Below are 20,406 nucleotides of genomic sequence, written 5' to 3'. Positions count from 1 at the left end.
CATAATGAGGGAAGAAGCCAAGATAAATATCAGAGGGTATAAAGTTCAGTCTTCTCTTACTTGTTGATCACAAGAAGAAGAAAGATTTTCTTTAGCAAGAAGCCACTGAAGAAATCACTCATCATTTGTGTAAGGTTTGGAGTAGTTGTCTTTAGCGAATGAATCTCTCTTTGTAGAAGCGGAATTTTGGAGCAGATTGAGGTCATGGGGTTTCCATACATGCCAGATAATGTCATACCTACAGCTCTTAGAGTTTGTATCTTAGGTTCTTTCTAGCACAAACAGCTTTACACGGAGAGGCCATAAATGAACTACAGGGAGATATAGGAATGTTTTTGTCAGAGTTTGAGTGTATACTATACTGACTTTCTAATGTAACAAATGATCACAAACTTGTGGCTTAAACAACACGAATTTATAATCTCATAGTTCTGTAGGTTAGAAATGCAGCCCAGGTCTCACGGGCTTTGGCATAAAGGTATTGGCAGGACTGTATTCAATTTTGAAGGATTTGGAAGGAATTGTTCCTTTCCTTTCCTTTTCTAGTTACCAGAGGTTGCCCAGGATCCATGGCCTATGGCCCCTTTCTCTGTCTTCAAATCCAGCAGCATAGCATCTCTCTGACCATTCTTCCATAGTCACATTGCCTTCTGACAATGACCAGGAATGATTTTCAGATTTTAGGAATTCATCTGACTAGATTGGACTCACTAGGGTAATCCAGGGTAACATCTTTATCTTAAGGCCTTTATGTTAATTACATCTGCTATTTCTTTTTGTAGTGTAAGGTGACAGGATTGGGGCAGAACTGGGCAATGGATGAAGACAAAGCCATCTTTCGGGGAGTTATTATTCTGACAACTACATTTATGCTTATTTTTCCAGGGAAAATCCCTAAAGCATTTGTCCTATGGAGCAAATAACTCTTAAAAGGTTTAAAACCATTGTCCTGGCCTCTTGTCCCTTCAAGTTTGCTTGCTTTCCTGAATTTCCTCAACAGAACCAACCTCGTATCATTTTAGCACCTTCCATCTTCCTTCATTGCACCCCTCTTCCCACTCCCCACCCCTATCCCTATATGTGATGATTAGTCTTAATTGTCAACTAGATTGGACTGTGAAATACCTAGGGAATTAGCAAAACACACCTCTAGGGATGCCCAAAGACAATTAGATCACGAGGGCTCTGACCTAATGAGTAGATTAATCTTTTGATGAATTCATAATATGATAGCATTATTGGGAAGAGGTGAAATGTAGGAGGTGGCGCCTCGTTGGAAGAAGTAGGTCACTGAGGGTCTGTCCTTTGGGGCTATGTCTTATCCTGGCACCTTCCTAAAAGACCTTTCTGTGCTTCCTGAATGCCATGGTGTGAACTGCTTTGCACTGCCATGTCCTCCCCACCATGATAGACCAAATCCTCTGAAACCATAAGCTGAAATAAATCTTTCCTCCCTTAAGTTGTTTATGTCAGGTATTTTGGACACAGCAGCGCAAAAGTAATGAATATACTATATTATACTCCTTGGCAGTACGTCACAGTTCTCATATGCATTATCCTAATAAGGGTATCTACTGTAGAGACATATTTGGCTCACAAATATGTCTTAAAATATTTTGAGTTAATTTTTAAAAATTAAGAGTTTTTGCAGATTTTTGGTTTTGTTTAGAAAAAAATTGAAGATAGAATAACCCTTGACCTACTTTCCCTATAAGGCATCAATCAGCTGGAGATGAAGACCAGCTCTCCATTTTTTTTCACACTCAGCTCTCCCCATTTATTTGTGCTCTTTTGACATTTGGTTTATTATACCTACCTCAGTCTTCTTCCTAGCAGCTGTTCGTCCTAGGAACTCTGGCTGCCTGAAGCTAACTCCTACTGTGGTTCTGGCTGATATTGTCTTAATGCCCCTTTCCCTCGATGACTTGTTTACATATTAAACTATAGCATGTTCTTCAATGCCTGGTGTTTTTCAAAATATGTAGAATTATAGCACTGCATTTAGTCAGAGCTGGAAGAAGGCTTACTAGTGATTTGGCATCAAGTAAGACTCAGATTTGCTTAAGTTCTCACTCACCTTAGTAATAGAAGGTAGACAAGCACCATCAATCTGCTTAATGCAGCTACATGATGAATATGCATCAGTTTAACTGATTTTTATCCTCAGAGTCAGCGCCAATCGTATAAACCTTCAGCTTTGACAAAGGGGAATTTATGAGTGTCAGAGAATACTAATGAAGTTGGGGATTTCTTACTTACCTAAGTAAATTTACTTTTAAGAGTGATTAACTCACTTGTATTTAAAATATTATATTAAAATTTATGACAAAATTAAACCTTTAATGTCATTAAAGACCTTGTCTGTATGAGTAGAAGCTATCCCATTCCATTGTCTTACCACTAATTAGGTTGGTGGTTATATTTGCAAGTTCCAATTCATTGGTTTCTTTATCTGGAAGTCCCCAGTTAGAGGGGGTTGGAGATTCTTAGCAAGAATAATGGCCTTTGATGGCTTCCACTATTTTTGTGATATTCTAGATGAAAGCAAAAGCTGAAAGCTTTGTTGCTTTATGAAAAGGGGAAGTTTTGTTGGCAGCAGCTTTTCCATGGGGAATAAATCCTTTTATCTTTTGTTTTTCAGATTGTGTATGTGTGTGTGTGTGTGTGTGTGTGTGTGTGTGTGTATTTTAGACTAATTGTTTCTTATTTAAATGTTTTTCATAGAAGTAACCAGAGTCTTAATGGCTAAAAAAGAGAAAAAATGAGTAAGAGAATGAACAGCCAGAGATTTTAATAATACAAAGGACATGATCCTCTTTCTTAGATGTCACAGGAACAGGAGCTCTGCATGTTTCCCCCATGTTCTTCTTCCTCATTAGTGTGCTCCTAGGGTTTTGTTTTGTTTTTTATGAGAGGGGCTGGAATGAGGTAGAGATAAAAAAAAGTAGCTTATCTTGACAGTGTTTTGAGACTTGCTAGTATATATTGCTAGGTAATGAGTGGGTTCTACCACAGCTCAGAGTATACTGCATATGTAGGAAGCTATATAATGAGAACTCTCATTTGCTCCCCTCACGTACTACCTCTCCTCATGGGCACAGAAACAATTTGATGGAATGAAAAGAACGTTTGAATTAAGAAATTCAGGATCTTATCTCATGCCTATCAGGTGACCTTGGTTACTTCACTCAAATTCTTGGTCCCTACTTCTATTCTAATATAAGGAGTTTGGGACCATGCAATATATTTACTTATCAAGCAATTTATTTATTTATATATATGTGTTTATGTGTTCTCTTTGGCAGTACTGGGGTTTGAACTCCAGATCTTACACTTGCTACATATGTTTATGTGATTAGACACGGGCAGACTTTAATTTCAGAATATAAGATCTTGCAGATACAGATAAAAATAATTCCCCTTCCTTCATAAAATCCTTAAACTGTGGATTGCAAAAGGACACACACACTTGATTATTTTAGGAATGAAACCATCATTTTTTTTCTTTTTTAAAAAGGAATGTGTCCTTGTTAATTTGATAAGTTGTTAGTACTTTTCATGTGATAATGATTAGTCTTAAGGATAAAAGAAAAACTCAGAGACATTCTCTTATTAATAATAAGTGAAATACAGAAAATTCCAAGAACATAAGAAGTCTTGCAATCTTACCACCCATGTATAACCACTGTTAACGTTGTTGCATATATTCTTATATTTTTGCTGCTGTTTTTATATTGTCATAAAAAAGAACTATGTACGAAAAGGGCTTCATGATGCATTGAGATTTGAATCTGCTAGAAGCATTATTGATTTCAAACAGTACCAAGAGTAGAAAGGTAGACCAGAATGCTGTCTGATTTACATTTTCAGGTAATAGTGTACTCATTCAATGTAAGACCAGCATGTCAAGCACTACAGTAATAGGTTAATTATTACAAGGTGAGTTCACTTATGGATAAAGCAAACCAATTTAATTTTCCATAGCAAACATGCTAGCATACAATTTCTATAAGAAACATGTTTTACAACCTTTGCTGTCGTTATAGTCCTGTGTTAGAAATATTTATAGGAGACAAAATAGAAACCATTGTCCTTAGTATCTGTACAACATGGAAAGCTTACTGGCTTAACTTGGAATAGATTTAAGAGAGGAAATTTTAGTAATAATTATAGGAGACAGCATGTGTAAACTTAAACTGTCCTTAGAACTTTGAGCAGCTGGTTAAATGAATAAAGCTTTCTTTAACTTACTTTTCATCTTCTCAATGAGGCAAAGTCTACTCTTATACTTCTATTATACTATTTATCAGCAAAGCTATTCCTTTTCAAGATTTATATTAAATACTATACATATTATATATAGTTGACACACAGCTCCCAGTCACCCTCTCTATATATTTTTCTTCTATCTTTAATAAGTGCTGTATTAAAAATTGAAGGAATTAAAATTATATATGTTTTTACATATACTTTATGTGTATATATATTTTTCCATATCATAAAGCACTATATCATTTTAGTGACTGCAAAATAGTCCACTTTGTGGATATGCCATCATTGATTTAACTAGTTCCAGAGTATTTGATATTTTTGTTACTTGTAGAATTTGCATTTGTAGATACTGTTGCAGCAAACATCCTTTGTTAAATCTCTCTCTCTTTTTTTGGTAATACTGAAGTCAGATGCTTGTGCTTTCTAGGCAGGCACTTTACCCTTGAATCATGCCCCTAATTCTTTTTGCTTTAGTTATTTTTTTGGATAGGGTCTTGTTTTTATGCCCTGGCTGGCCTGGACCTTGTTCACTTTTTTGTTGGTTGAGACGGGGTCTTGCTAACGTTTTGCCTGTCATGGCCTTGACCATGATCCTCCCAGCTTCTGTCTCCAAGAAGCTAGGATTACAGGTGTGAGCCACTGTACCTGGCTTAAAAATACCTTTTTTATATACATTAGTTATAGTTCATTTGTTCTCAAGGGTCAAAGCTGTCTATGAATAAAATTTGAAATGGTTGACTGAAATTGGGTAACATTAAGCCTCCCAAGGGTCCAATGACAGAATTCTTACCAAGCACCCCTATCACTCTGGAGATGTCAAAAACAAAGGAAATTCCAAGGCTCTTTCAAGTGGGTGAGGTTCCAGGAGGAGAAAAATGGAGAGGAAGAAGGAGGAGAAAGCCAGATGCTGATGCTTCTTAGACAATGCCTTGCACAGAGCACCAACACAAGAAAACAGTTTCGCTCACGCCCAGCCCAGAGTAAACTCAAACACACATAACAGTGCCCTGGGAAGAGCCTACCAAATGTACGCAAGGTACCATAATATGAAAGGAAGGGCCTTGACAGTAGGCAGACCTGAATGCAAATTCCAGCTTTGCTACTTCCTTAGACACATTTGCTAACCGATTTTGGCCTTGACTTCTTCAGATGTATAATGGACAAGAAACGACCTGCTTTCTAGAGCTGCTGTTGTGAGGATTATATATTCAGCTTTGTCCAGATCTGCCCACAACAGGTGCTTAATAAATTGATGTGGCCGGTCTTTGGGAAACTGGGTCCTCCACTTCATGCAAGTCTCCGTCTAACTCCTCAGTACTGACCTGTGACTTCCTGCACATCCTTCTTGCCTTTCATGGTCTCTCTTCTCCCTTCCATTTATCTAAGTTACAATCTTATCTGAGATCCCAACTTACTCCATTTTTCTATACTTTTTTTTTCTAATAGCCCGCATTAATCTGTACATTTTGAAAATGTTCAACTGCATTAGGCACATGGTTAACCTCAAGAATTTTTCAATTTGTCTCTTCAAATAGGATATAAGCTTATTTTCCTATAGTTCTTTCAAATGTGTAGTTCTCACCTTAGTGATGAGCTGATCACAGTTAGTCATGCTGATTGTTTCTAAGGTAGGGAAAATCTTGTAATTCTAGGTTGCCCTCTGCAGTCCTGTTTTTCTTTTGGCTATGTTTCCTTATGATCCTTTACAGTAACAGGGGCCTCACATGCTCTTGTTTATTTATGGCTGTGCTTGCTATGCTTCTGTGTTCATCTCTTACAGAACCTGGGTCACCTTCATGGTCCTGGTCTCCTGCACTTCTTTAACCTTGACTTTAGCTTCTCTTTGGATGTATCAGAAATTATGCATACCTTGAAGCCACTTCATTTTCCTGAATTGTCTGCTGAGATGAGAATGATTGGAACTCTTTTATTCAACTTGGACATGTAACTAAGATAATCTCAAGGAGGCTTGTACAGGAGCTTTACATAGATAAGTGGTCCTATGTGGACATGAATAGTGGTAGCTGGAAAAGTGGGAATCAAAGAAGGTAATTCTTATCTATGTGCAGTTCCAGTTAACCTTGTTGGTCTTGCTTGGGTGCAATAATGAAGACCTGGGCTATTGCATGCCAGGTGGTTATTTCTTGGTAATCCTGGCATTTATAAGAGGAAAGGAGATGGGTATTCTCTGTAAATAATAGAAACTCACTCTGACTCAATCAAAAAAGAGGGGTCTAAAGAAAGGTTGTGGGTTTAGTTCATAAAATTGAACTCAAGGAAAACAATCAGGAAGAGAAAGGAATAAGACCTGGTGCATAGGTTTCTAGAATCTCAGTGATGGTGACTTGTCCTCCTGGGGGATTAGCATTGAAAATAATGCAGTGCTGATAGCTTTCTATTCATGCTTAGATTTCAACTTTTAGAGAGAAGAAATTCATGGGCCTAGCTCAGACTGCATGTTTACTTTTGCACACAAAACAGTGGTGGGCTAGCTGCCCAAGGGTAAAGGATGTTGGTGCAGAAAAAGTGAATTGGAGATTCAAAATGCTGGGCAGATGACATAAGTATAGTGCTGGGGGCATGGGAAGAACCTGGAACTAATGGAAGAAAAGAATTAGGAGTTAGTTTTGAGATAATTGCAAAAAAAGGATTGGTGTGCCTCATCAAACTTGAGTGAGACAAAGACCTAGAGAGATCAGGACTTCTCTGGCTTATTCCTCTGATCACTAATTCACCCTTGCCTCTCAGACTGATGCTCAACCATATACTTTTCATCTTGTCCCAAGTCCATATCAACAAGGACAGAGAAGTCTAGAGTGTAGTGAAATGAGGAGAGAATGTATTGGATGTTGTCAGAAAGGTTGGGAGTGGCCATACTGCATATGGTCAGCCAGGGTGTGGATATTGGATTTTGTCTAAGTTCAGAGAGAAGCCATTAGAGCTTTAAATAGGCGAACGATATGCTCAGATTTACTTTTTTAAAAAGCCACCCTGAGTACTATGTGTTGTGCTTTTGTAGATACTTTGGAAACTAATATATCATTCATATGAGAGGTGATGGAGTCAATGAAGATGGGCACAGAAAAGAGTAGGTTAAGGTTAGAGATTCAGGTCTCTTTCCTTTTGGAAGAGAATGAAAACCTTTAGTAGGGAATGGGTAGTATTCAGGCTTATTTATATTAGTGCCTTCTAGATCCTCTGGACTTTTTAAAAAGTTCTTTTGTTCATCGAGCTATTCTGATTTGCATGTTAAAAGTTAGAATGTTGGAGCTGGGGATGTAGCTTAGTGACAGAGCAGTTGCCTCACATGTGTCAGGCCCTGGGTTTGATTCCCAGCATCACAAAAATAAAATAAGAGTGTTGAAAGTCTGAGTCAGTTGTAATATCACAGTGTTTCATGCAATGACTATTTATATTCATCAAATATTCATTTGCCATTGAATTTGCTCTCTATCATCACTTACGATTCTGTGTGCCCTTCACTGCATTTATCTGCCTTTGGGATAAATTTTCATTTGTGTGATTAGTTTGTTTCTTGTTTCCTGTATGTAGGGTCCAGAAATGAAGGAATTGTGTCTACTTTGTCACATTGTTCACTGTTTTCCTTTTGGGTTTTTCCTGAAAGCAGAGCCTGGAAAGGAAGGGGACTGGATGCCAGGAGGTAGTCCTAGGAAATAGGAAATAGGGATGTAAAGGAGCCCATACAGATGTGTTACCACTCAGGGCCCATCTGAGGAACTGTGTAGAAAGTACCTCATTTACCCTCTATAGCATTTATCCACATACTCTCTTCTCCACTGGCAGATTGTGCCAAAGAGAGTTGACTATGTCACACTTCCATGATAAGAGAGCAAGCTCTTCCTGGTGCAAACCTTGAGGCAGAAAAGTGAAGAGATTTGGCAGGTGCTTATGGTGGAATGATGCAAGTGAGCAGAACTGTCCATGGAGCTGAATCATAGGCTATGACCATGACTACTGTTTCTCCTGGGCTGAACACTGCCTGGCACAGGGAGAAGGTGTCTGGAGAGTGGAATTGGTGAGTGATACAAACACAGTGCTTTGTGGTTTGCTCAGCAAACCAGGTGCTGTTATCATTGTAACTAATAATAATTCTATATTAGAGTGTATACTCTCACTTGGTACCCATGAACAAACCTTCTGGATTCCTATGTCCTAAATATCTTGTCTCAAACTCTGTCTCAGGGAATATTTTCAATCATACCCAGCCAGTCCTGATGCTAGCCTGCTGGGCTTGAGTCACTACTCACTCACTCTCTGAATATTGGTGTTTCTGGTCTCTGTTCCAGCCCACCTATTCCATGGAAGCTGAGTTGTCTTGTGTTTGGGATCTCTTATAGTGTCTGCAGGGACATAGCCTTTCCCTTTTCAGTTAGTAACATATTCTTTTGGAGGCCAGACCAGAAATACCAGATCACTCCTGGACCCAAACAAGTCCATCTGTGTCCATTAGCTATTAGTTTCCTCTCAGGCTATTTCCATTGGACCTTTAGGATAATGTTTCCCAATTAGGAATCTGTGGAGTGCTTGTTAACTGTACTTTACCATTCTGCTCCTCTGGAAATTCCGATTCATACTTCTGGATCAGGAATCTCTGTTTTAATAATAATGTTTGATCGTAATCTTCATAAAAGTATAAGGTGGGAGGGAGGTGAGGTGGGACTTGGACCCAGCCATTGAGAGGTTATGTTATTGGGAATTGGCATTTTTGCTTCTAGTCATGACATCCTTATCCCTTATAGAGTAGTTCATTGACCTGAACAAGTGGATACATGAGTTCAAAATCAACTCATGAGTATCTATTGACTTCTCGTTTCGCTGTCTGTCAGTGTCTGCTTGGAAATACTTTCAAACTCCATGCCTCAGTTTCTTTGTCTTCAAAGGTGGTTGTCTAATATTTGACCTCAGTTCTTTACCACAGACATTTAGTAAGAATCAATAAGAGAATGTTTTTAGTGTGGCTTAAACTCCATAGAGGAAGGAACTTTATATTTACTGGTATTGAGGGTTGTTATTGTTGCTAATAATAGCACTGGGATTTGTTGGCATCTGGTCTGTGTCTGCATATAGAGCTATTGTTTGGATATAAAGAATGTTTTGCTCAGAGGGTTGTCCTCTTGGGATATACCTTTTGTTTTCAAAAGAGTTTCAGGAAACAACAGTCATACAGCCAGCCAGCAGTCATCCGGGTATACATTAGTGTATCTCGAGTGTTGCTTTCTAATACACAGGCTCAATTTAATGCAGTGGAATATTTTAACTTTTAAGATGTAATGTGAGATCAGCACTGTTCAGCCCTAAGGCCCTGATTCTGTATGAAGCATTCATAAAAGTGTGTTAGATGCTCTACCTTTACTCTTTCTGCCCAGGTTTGCTAATTTAATTTTCTAAATTAGCTGCTTGATAGTCTTTTGTAGGTCTTCTCAGGGAACAAATGTATTTGCTTATGGGAATGAGAGTTATTTTCATCTTGAAGTCTCTGCTATCATGTTACAGGTGTAGGAAGGAGTGTGTTTTGCATTATAGTCAGTATATACACTCAGGGATACATCCAGGATATATGGGAATTGGCAGCTGCCCATAACCTTGAGATGCATACTTTATTAACACATATATCCTATGCCAGGATTGGCTCTAAAAATACAATGTTTAGCAAACTCATATGATCCTTGCCACACAGAGCTTACCATCATGAGAAAAAGACAAATAATTACACAAATATATGATTAGGAAGAAAAAGATCAGGTAAGTACAGTAAGACCTTACTAAAGAATGACCTGATTGGGAAGCTACCTGCTATCCACAGGATAAATGCATTAATTAGGAGAGAAAATGGACTCAAAGGAGCATGCTGGGTACAGGGACAGCCTGTCTGAAGGCATACGCTGGAAAGGAGTGTGGTACATCTGAAGAACTGAAAGAATCCTAGAGTAGCCAGAGCACAGAGAGGGATCATGATACAAGTTGAGTTTGAAGAGGTGGGAAGAGGCTGACTCCTCAAGGCCTCATAAGATACTTTCAGAATTTTTTTTTTTAAGTGCAGTGTGTGCAGGAGAGTGAGTGACATGATCTTGTATGGAAATGGTCTGGAGAAGATAGAGAGGAAGTAGGGAAACCAGGGAGGAAGAAACTTTTTGTCATCTAGATATTTCAGATGAGAAAGGATGGTGGCTTGGCCTAAGATGGCAGTGGTGGAGATGAAGATGAGGGGACCAATTACAAAAGTAATTATAATTACAAATTACAAAAGTAATTTGGGTAAGAAATAGAAGGGCTGGTAATAAGTTTGCCATTGGGCTTGAGGAATCTGAAGGGTTCAGATAACTCTCTGGTGTCTTCCATGAGCCGATGGCTAGATTGGAAGGTTTTTACTGAGCTAGGGAACCTTTTCCTCTAGTAATTTAATTACAGTTAAAAAGGTAAAGTATGGCTTTTTCACAGTTTATCATATCTTGTGGTTTGACACTGTCCTTAGAACAAGAAAATATTGTAATGCTTAGATGGTTTTGCTATTTTGAATTCCATTGCACCTCCCAAGAGAGGCACACTGCAGGATGGCCCTACAGGATGACTCAGCACATGCTTTAAGGTTCAAAATGGGAATACCAACAATTTTTAGCAAAATTGCACTTCAGTGGATTTGTCACAAGTTTATAGTTATAGAATCTAGGGAGAAACTTTTAATATCAGCATATGATTAAGCTCTGCATTTCTCTGTTGAAAGTGTTTTTGAGTTGTACAGTGACGATAGCATGGTGATGAAGGTGTTTATGGTGATGCCTTTGTGGCACAATGGTCGTGATATTGCTTGTGATGGTGGTGGTAGTGATGATGGTGTTTGTGAGTAATTCTGTTATATGTGGTGGTAATGCTGATGGTGATAGTGATGCTGCCGCTGGTGGTGATGGTAGTACAGATGGTATTTCTGATGGTGATGGTGGTGTTCTTATTAGTAGTGTTAGTGGTGGTGGTGTTAGCTGTGATAATATTAATTGTGGTTGTTGGAGGCATCACACTGTCATCAGTACTGAGGCCCATAATTGGGCTCTGGGTCAGACAAGCTGTATTTTCCATTGGTTGGCCTGGGCTAGAGGGTGGTAAAGTTATAATGGAGTTGGCTGAGTACTCTGCCTGGCTTACTCATCATTGCCCCTTCCAGAAGACACATTTTTATGTAGATGTGCTAGTCACTTTCCTATTATTGTTGTGGGTGGTGGGAGCAAGAGAAATGTAGAGTGTTTCAGTGTGATGCAGTGTTTGAGTGTAGGCAGCTTCCTGGCAGGATTGTTGAAGATGTTAGGAAGAAGAGGATTTGAGAAGGCTAGCCACTCTTCTAGTTTTCCTCAATTCATTGCTGAATTTCTTTAATGATAAACTTCCATTTCTTTTTCCTCTTCTACCATGACCATTTTCTTTCCTAATCCAGTGCTTTCATTCTCATTGCCTCTAGGTGACTGATGCTTTCTGGCAAAGTTAGCTTGTGAAATTCTATTGCATACCCTGCCTGCTATAGTAAGGGCTGGTGAATTGTTAGATTCCTCTTGATGCTTTTCTTTCTTAAAACTTCTTTCTCTTTGATAATTAGAATGTCAGTTCTGGTTAGCTTTCTGCCTCCTTAGTGGTGCCTCTATATTGTCTTCATGGCTTGTCTGTCTTTTTTCTCCTAACTGGCTAGTTCCAAAGACCTGCTCAGTGGCTCTGATTGGTTCCTTCTTTCAGTGTATTAGCAAGACTTTGATTATTATTAAATAAGACATCCCATTAATTATCATAATTTATAATAATTCTAATATGGTATTTTATGTGATTATAGAATCCATTTTTATATTTTATAGCTAACAATAATAGTGATCTTTATTCATGAATTATCCTTCACATCATGAATTACCTTATGAGGTAGTTGTTCTTTACAGATCTTCTTTTTATAGATGAAGAAACTGAGGCTTAGAAAGATTAATCTATTGCCCAAGAGTACACACTAGTAAATGATCACTCAGGAATCTTTCTTAGGTCTGGTTTCTTCTGTTTCTTTATCTATACATCCAAAATTGTACTTTCCCTGAAAATGTACCATGGATTAGGCACCATAGAAGGCTCTGGATACACAATGAGGAGAAAATTGTTATAGAATCTGCCCATATGACCTTACCTGTCACCCTGGGATCATTGTCATTATCACCACTCATGTTCTGCTAAACATACAATAGAGTGCTCTGGTTCTCAGGTGAACTCTCATCTGGTATTTTTACTTCTCTGTTTCAATCTTATCTCAAAATTCAGATATCTAAATTACATATTAGAAAAAAATCTGCCAGTTTTCCATGTCACATAGGCCAAAAAATTTTTGATTATTCCTTCTTGTTTATTCACACTAAAGACTTCTTGGTTGCTTTTATCCCAGAAAATGTTCCTCTGACTTGTCCCTACCTCTGCATTTGCTCTCTACCTTTCTTATATTAGCTACTGTGCCCTGATACTCCATTTGCTGAAATGTCCTCAAGTTTCCTTATTCATTAATTTTATCCACTGCTTAAGATTTGAGTAGATTTCCAGGTTTCTTAAGGCATAGACTTTGTTTACTGTTATTTCCTCAACATGGAACCAAGCATGTAGTAGACGTTCAGATGGTAAGCAAATTAAAGTCTTTGATGCTTCAGACTGCAGTTCTCAAATTTGTTCTGAAGGTTTATCTAATGGTTGAGAGTAGTTTTTCTGGAAGATTATGCAAATACATTATTAGTAGGATGTTATCTGCATGTCTATAATATACTGAATTTTTAAAGGGTATTTCTGCTTCCTTTTATTAGTGCTTGCTACCTATTTACTTGTTTTAGTATCTGCTGTCACTAACAGGATGCTGAGACCAAAGTCCTAAAAAAATTTATGTTAATGAAGTGTAAACTAGTATATTTTCCCTATTAAAAATACTGTACTTCCATTTTGTCTGGGTGTTTCCATAACTTCATAGAAATATAGTTTGAGAAACACTGTAGGTGAGAAAGAAATTATGAACTATACAATGCTTTAGATGTTAGTAGGTAGTATGAGTAAATCCTTGTTTCCAAGAGTCATTTTGTTTATTTTGTGGGAAAGAGCTGAGCTACTCTGTATTTTCTGAAGTTCTGAAATCACCAAGGCACTGATGGATATAGGACAGGCAAGCCAGAAGTCTTTTTCCTTACTCTCTTTTCTCCATTTGAGCTGTCTATGCCTGAGTTCATGGATGGAGGCTGAGTCTTGTCTCATATCTAGGAGGCAAATACTATATAGGTATGGAAAACATCAGTCTGACCTTCACGATTTTCTTGTTTTATCATCACCTTACTTTTCTCATTAGAAGTAAATTGTTTGCACAGTTAGCAATACCTGTGGCCTGAAAGAAACTCTCATTCTTAAGAATATTTTGAAGAAGTTAGGCTTATGGCATTTCTAAGTGCACATTTTAAAAAACATTATGAATGTAGAAATCATTAATCCTGTTATTCATTCAGAGAATATATTCACTCTCTTCAAGATTCAAATTGAGACAGAATAAAATGGTAAATAATTATGCCCCCAAATAAGTATTTTTTTAAAATAACTTGTTAACTAAATCTCTTATTCATTAAGATAGCTGGCCTTTTCATAAGGATAATAACTATAATTTAATGTTTATTATATAATACTATGAGAACTGCTGCAGAGACTTGAATGCTATATAACAGATACAAGACTGTAGAATTTGTCAAATCATGCTTTGGACCTAAGCATCTGCCAGCAGTTGAGTTTTTTTTAAACTAAAGAAAATTGACTCAAAATTCTATGCCTTGTTTTAAACACTTTTTATTCTATTGGAAACTATGGAGTGGCAAAACCCAGTTTCATTATGTAATCCTGCAATGATATAACATTTATTGTGTAAGTTAGGAGATGGGATGGAATTTCCAAAAGCTGACTTCAGTAATTCAGAGTTACAGAACTGGTATCTTTCTATAACAATTATGCCAAATCATAGTTATTCATTAAAAAACTTGGTGAACTTGTATTAGGTACTAAAAATTTAACAATTTAGACAATGGACATAACTAATGCTTTTGTATACATTTTTCTGTGAAAATGCCAATAAACATAATTTCAGATCGTAAGAAGTGCTAAGAAGAAAATGTACAGGGCAGTGTTGAAGCGCAAGGTGGACAGCCACTCTGGCTAGGGAGCTCAGTGCGTGAGGCCTCCTTGGGGAGATGATATGTTGGCTGAGATCATGCTTATATAGTGCAAGAGTTGTGTGCAGTTCTGGGGAGACTAGTTTGGGCCCAGGGCTCAGTGTGAAGGTTTGAATAGGGAATAAGAACTATGTGTTCAAGAAATGGAAGGCCACACATTACAGTGACTGTAATGTGTAGACAAGAGTGGGAGTAGTAAGGGGTGGGGTCAGGGAAGCTGGCAGGGTTTCAAACACTGTCATGTGTCCCAGGATATTGTGAAGAGTGTGGATTTTATTCTCTGGTCAGTGGGGTACCTCAAGGGTTTTTAACAGGGGCATGACCAGATCGATGGCCATAACTTCAAAATGTACATTGTTGAAAGGTTTCTTCTAAATAGATATAATGTTCTTTTATGTTTTGTAGAATCGACCAGAAAGCTGCCATTTGCCCAAAGGATGCTTTTGAAACACAGCAGGACTTAAATGAGGTTGGTGTATAAATTGCTGGTTAAATGACATGAATTAGCCAATTGTGGAATTCACTATTATTTAAAAGACTAGAAATTCTTTCTCATTAAAACTTAAAAGTATTTTTGCTCCTTCATGAACTTTTCATACCTACTTAGTTGGTAATGTTTTTCCTTTCTCTGGAGCAAGCATATCTAAAATATTATTTTTGAAAATATTCACCACATTTTGGACCTAACCAAAGCCCATCAGTCATCTTGTTTTATGCTTTTCTTCTTTGCTTTAGTATTGTATAATCATGGCTGTGATAGTTAACATTTGTAACTATTTCTCCTAATTTTATTTTATCTGCATCTCTCTCTCTCTATTTTTCCCACTGGGTTTTTGCAATCTCAAAACAATAATCATGCTTATTCTTTATTCACTGAGTATAATGCTGTTTGATGTTTGCAGTATGGTCTGCTTTGTGTGCTTTGAGATATGAAATTTTTTTTTCTAATCCAAGTAGTTTTCTACTAAACTGGACACCACAACATTAGTTTGCTTGTTCTAGATTTTCTTTGAACTATATAATTGAATTCTAATGTTGGAAATCAATATTATATAATTAGGATACCTGCTATTATGGCTGTCTCGGCTTAAGACGTTGGTTTGAATACTCCGTCTGGTTTTTCTTGTCCTTATTAAATTAGAGCAGTGGGTGGTATGTGATGTGTCTGATTAGGATCATAGCAAAGAAAATAAATAGACTTGATACTCTGATCCCTAGAAGAGAAATGATGGGCTCAGGCAAATTGTTTATTTGGCATTCTGAATATAGATTCCTCATCTGTCCCTCACTCCACACCCTCATAAAATTTAGATTTTCTTTTTCTAGTTTTTTTTTTGGTAGACTTTGGCAAAATCGAATAGCCAAAAGGAAATCACCTGTTTAAACCAAGTTAAACAGCTAAAGTTGTAGAAAATGTCCTAAAGATAAGAACACAGAGTACTTATTTTGTGTGTGTACATGTTCCACAATCTAATTCATATATTTCACAATCATATATTCCACAATTCATATATTCCACAATTAATGATAATTCACAATTCATATATTCCAATTCATAATTCACAATTCATATATTCCACAATCTAATTCACAGTAGAAAGACTGAAAAAGTAGAAAAGAGGCAAATCAATGAATGCAGTTGTCTTGCACTGTGAGCAAGCAAAATGCTAGTTGTAGAGAAGCAATGGTTTGTTTTGACATAAGTGACTAGAAAATGAGGTGATTATGAGTCAACTTGTGATAACTTTCAAGTACCGGGGAGAAATTCTGATTTTTGACTTGGAAACCCATGAGATTACTTAAGCTTTCCCAAATCACAGTTGTGAAAAGTTCTCTCTCAAAGTATGTTTTTCTCTGTTCATTCATGATATTGTATTTGCAAGTGACGTGAAATGCTCTGGCTCACTGCTCAGGCATTTCATGGGCTCAAGCACTAAATGGAGATGTGCAATGGAAGAGCAGGCAGCGGCCATATTTCAAGTGTAAATGCCTGCAGGTCAGGGTGGTGCTGTTGATTCAGACTGGTTGAGCACAGTCAGCTGGCACCCAAAAGTGGTTTGTTTTCGTGTGTGTGGGAGGGTAAACTGTATGTGCAGGTCCACATTCTTTCATCAGCTTCTGTTGTGACCAAACTTAGGGTACAAAAAGAGAACCTACAGAAGCTTGAAAGGGACAGCATAAGTGGTGCAGAGGTTTTGCAGAGAGGGTGGATGTGGTCATACTCATGGATGGAAACATCTTGCAGAGTGGAAATCTAAAATGTGTTTTCCCTAGCACTTCTCAACCTTATTGAACACCAAACTCTTTTATGAAAGAATCATCTAATCACATTTCTTTAGGTGACAGTCTTATAGAAGGTAGAATGAGAAACATTGCTTTAACATTTTTAATGGAAATAGAAAATACATATGGGAAGGTCCATAAAAACCTAAGTGTGCAGCTGGATGAATTCTCAGAAAGTGTATATTCAGCACCTACATCAAGAAACAAAGCATAACCCAATACCCCAAATATCTCTCTGCAATTCCTTGTAGTCACTACTCTCCAACAAGGATAATTGCTATTCAGATACAGGTTTGCTTTGCCTATTTTTGAGCCTTTTATCCATGGACTATTGAACTCTTTTGTGTCTGGCTTGATTTGCTCACTGTTATGTTTGTGAGATTGATTCATGTTTGGCATGTATTTGCAGTTTTCATTTGTCTTATTGTTACATATTACATGTTTGTTTCTAGTTTTTGACTGTTATGATTGCTGTTACCAATTATAATTACAATTTTTTAGTGACAAGATGTTTTTTAGCCCTCTTTGTACAACTGACATTTTACAAGAGTATTTCTTCCATATCTAAAAGGACATCAAAGGTAGAATTTTTTTGGTTGTGTTAGCTCTCTTCATTGTTCTTTGCTCCCTTCTTTTACTTATTTACTAACTCCCCCCACCAACAGGGTTTTGTTCTTTGAACAGAAGCCACCAATTTCATATCTGCGTCCATTCTTTCATACCAATTCACAAGTTTAAAGTAAAAAAAAGGTGTTCCTTGAACCTCATGAGAAAATGGTTCAGAAGTAGTTTCCAGATTATTTCACATATCCTAATATATATAAGTAATAACAATAAATGCTACATATGTGTCTTATACTTTCCTCAAATTTCATAACTAGTATTTTACTTCTACTATTTGAGCCTTCTTAACTCCACTGGCTTTGTCACAGATAAATGGGGCTCAGCTATAGTTTGATTCCAGGGCTGGTTCTTGACCTGAGGTTTCTTATGTTATAGTGACATATGGTATGACATTTCTATGTATGTCATGTGTGTTTTCCATACATTCATACTTTCCCAGCACACTGAAAAGTTTACTAACTTCTTGTTTCTACTTGATGTGAGTGTACATTTGACACCCCCTCAATATCACTTTTCTTCTGCCAGCCTAGAATTCCCAGTTTGTGACTACTACCCTGGGTCTCTTGTTAGGACCCTGGTCTCCATTTCATGTTTTTGTTTGTTTGTTTGTTTGTTTTGCGTGTGTATGTGTGCATGTGTGTGTGTGTGTGTGTGTGTAGGTCTTTAGGACTACACTCTTGGAGCATGTTTCTGAAAAACTGATTGATTCTCCCTTTCTACCTCACTTGAACTGTCTGACTTTGCCTCTGTAAGACATCTGGAGATTTTATTTATTGGGGCTTCTGAATCCTGATCAGAAATAGTTTAGGCTGGATATCTGTCAATTTTTCATCCACCTTAAACTTTAGTGTTAGTTACTCTACCACATTCATATAATTGACAAACATTCATATACCTGAAAGATACTTAAGAGATAAAATCAGAAAAAATGGTTTTCACTCTCTGAACCATTGTAGATCCCACTCCTGATATCAGTTCCATTTTTCAAAATGAAAGATACATTAAAACAAACCAAAAAACTAATGAATCTCTCCCTCCCTAAGCAAACATGGTATATTGGGCCCTCAAACCAGTTTCTTTTTTCCAACTCCTAGACTACATATCATAGAACGTCACATCAACTCATTTTAGTTTTCATTTGCAAAACTGGGAAGGAGGTTTTAAATTAAATTAACTCTCGAAGTCCTTTAAGTCTAAACACTAGGTGAGTCTACTCTCTTTTCACTTTTCCAAGTGCTTGTAGGATTTAGTCCTGGGTTCTCATCAGGGAGGGGACCAGACAAATTATCTCAGAGTTACACAAGGTTAAGGCTTCTCCAGAGCTGCCATCTGAATGCCTAAAAGTGCTGTAGAAGTGACACGTGTACTTAGTAGTAATTTATTAATCTTTTGGGAGCACCATGTTATCAATAAGCAAAGAATTGTGAGTGATTTAATATCTGAAATAATCTGAGTCATTTTAGGCATTGTGTCTGATTCTGCCATTTTATTTGCTTAACCCAACGCTTATGGAATCATCTTATAAAAAATATTTTCTCAGAAATACCCAGGGTCTCTGGGCTTATTTTCTTATTTCATGGATACTATGAAGATACTCTGTATTTACGTTTTGGATAAAGCAAGTGTCAATTGAATAAGTTTGTTTCTATGTCACTTTTTACTTAGAATCCCCTGATTCTTAGAGGTGAGTTCACCAATAAGGTAATTAGGACTTATAGAGAAGTTTGTCTGTGATACCCTCTAATGCACTTGTTCCTTCTTTCTCATTCCTTTGGGGCTTGTTGGCTATGACACTGTTTTATTGTTGGCATTACTCTACAGTTTATGCTTTCCAGGCTTATGGAGCTAGTTTATAAATCTGAAGAAAAAAATGCTTGCCATGGATTATGGGTTTTACCAAGAGATATGTGTAAAGCACAAAGTAGATGCTACATCTTAGAATGAGACAAATGAGTAAACTACCAGTCTTTTGTCCACAAGTAAACTTCACAGCCCTATTAGTGAGGATTTCAAGGTAGCTAAGATTTAAGAGGTCATTAGGGGAAATACTTCTAGGTGGCTATTTGGGCATTTTGTGACCAGTTTGGAGACAGCTGTGTTTTTGCCCACCTGAAGTCCCCACTAGTTAAACAGTTGTTTTTAGCCAGGATCCAGTGGCTCACATCTATAATCCTCGCTACTCAGGAGGCAGAGATCAGGAGGATTGCGGTTCAAAGCCAGCCTGGGCAAATAGTTCTTGAGACCCTATGTTGAAAAAACCCTTTACAAAAAAAGGCTGGTGGAGTGGCTCAAGGTGGAGACCCTGAGTTCAAACCCCAATACCACAAAAAAAAAAAAAAAAAACCAGTTGTTTTAAAAGGGACTGGTGGAGTGGCTTCAGTGGTAGAGCACCTGCCTAGCAAATGGGAGTGTGAGATCCTGAGTTCAAATCCTAGTATTGCAAAAACAAAAAAATACTATAGACAATTTTATGATGGAGGGGATGAATTCAACTATGACATATTGTAAGAACTTTTGTAAATGTCACAATATATCCCAAGTACAACAATAATATGACAATAAAAAAGGGGGAGATAAGAAAGAATAATTGAGTGTATGAATTTGGTCAAAGTATATTGTATGCATGTTTGAAAATATCACAATGAAACTCATTTATATAATTAATATATGATAATAAAAATAACGAAAAGTCTGATATCATTGATAATTAGAATATAGGTGAATCTAGAAGTTTAGTATAATTAAGAGGACAGAATTTTTGTTGCAGGGTACAGTAGAAAAGATGGGAAAAATAGGGTATATGTTTAGAAGGTTTGAAATGCTAGAAGTTTATGGCAACCTTCCCAGATAACCAGCCATTATTAAGTGAAGTAGTATTGGCATTGAGAAATTTTGAGGCCAGCTATTTTGAAGGGACCACTGATATAGAAGAAGTAAACAGTCTTGATAGAACTTACCAAGTCATATATATCCAGGTCATAAAGTGCAGGAGGAAGGCATTGCCTTT

General features: G+C 37.2%; 1 protein-coding gene across 8 annotated transcripts in view; it reads left to right on the top strand.

The window, feature by feature from the left end:
• Fam13c (family with sequence similarity 13 member C) overlaps positions 1-20,406 on the top strand; it is a 126,864-nt gene that overhangs the window by 49,856 nt on the left and 56,602 nt on the right. For all 8 annotated transcript variants that reach the window (XM_074078904.1, XM_074078905.1, XM_020186969.2 and 5 more), the window contains one exon: positions 14,898-14,961. In XM_074078904.1, the coding sequence (XP_073935005.1) occupies positions 14,898-14,961 (64 nt within the window). The remainder of the gene's footprint in view (positions 1-14,897; positions 14,962-20,406) is intronic.

Source organism: Castor canadensis, chromosome 7 (assembly GCF_047511655.1).
Source record: "Castor canadensis chromosome 7, mCasCan1.hap1v2, whole genome shotgun sequence".
NCBI lineage: Eukaryota > Metazoa > Chordata > Mammalia > Rodentia > Castoridae > Castor > Castor canadensis.
Note: the sequence above shows the minus strand (reverse complement) of the source record. Positions and strands in the feature narration are given on the sequence as shown.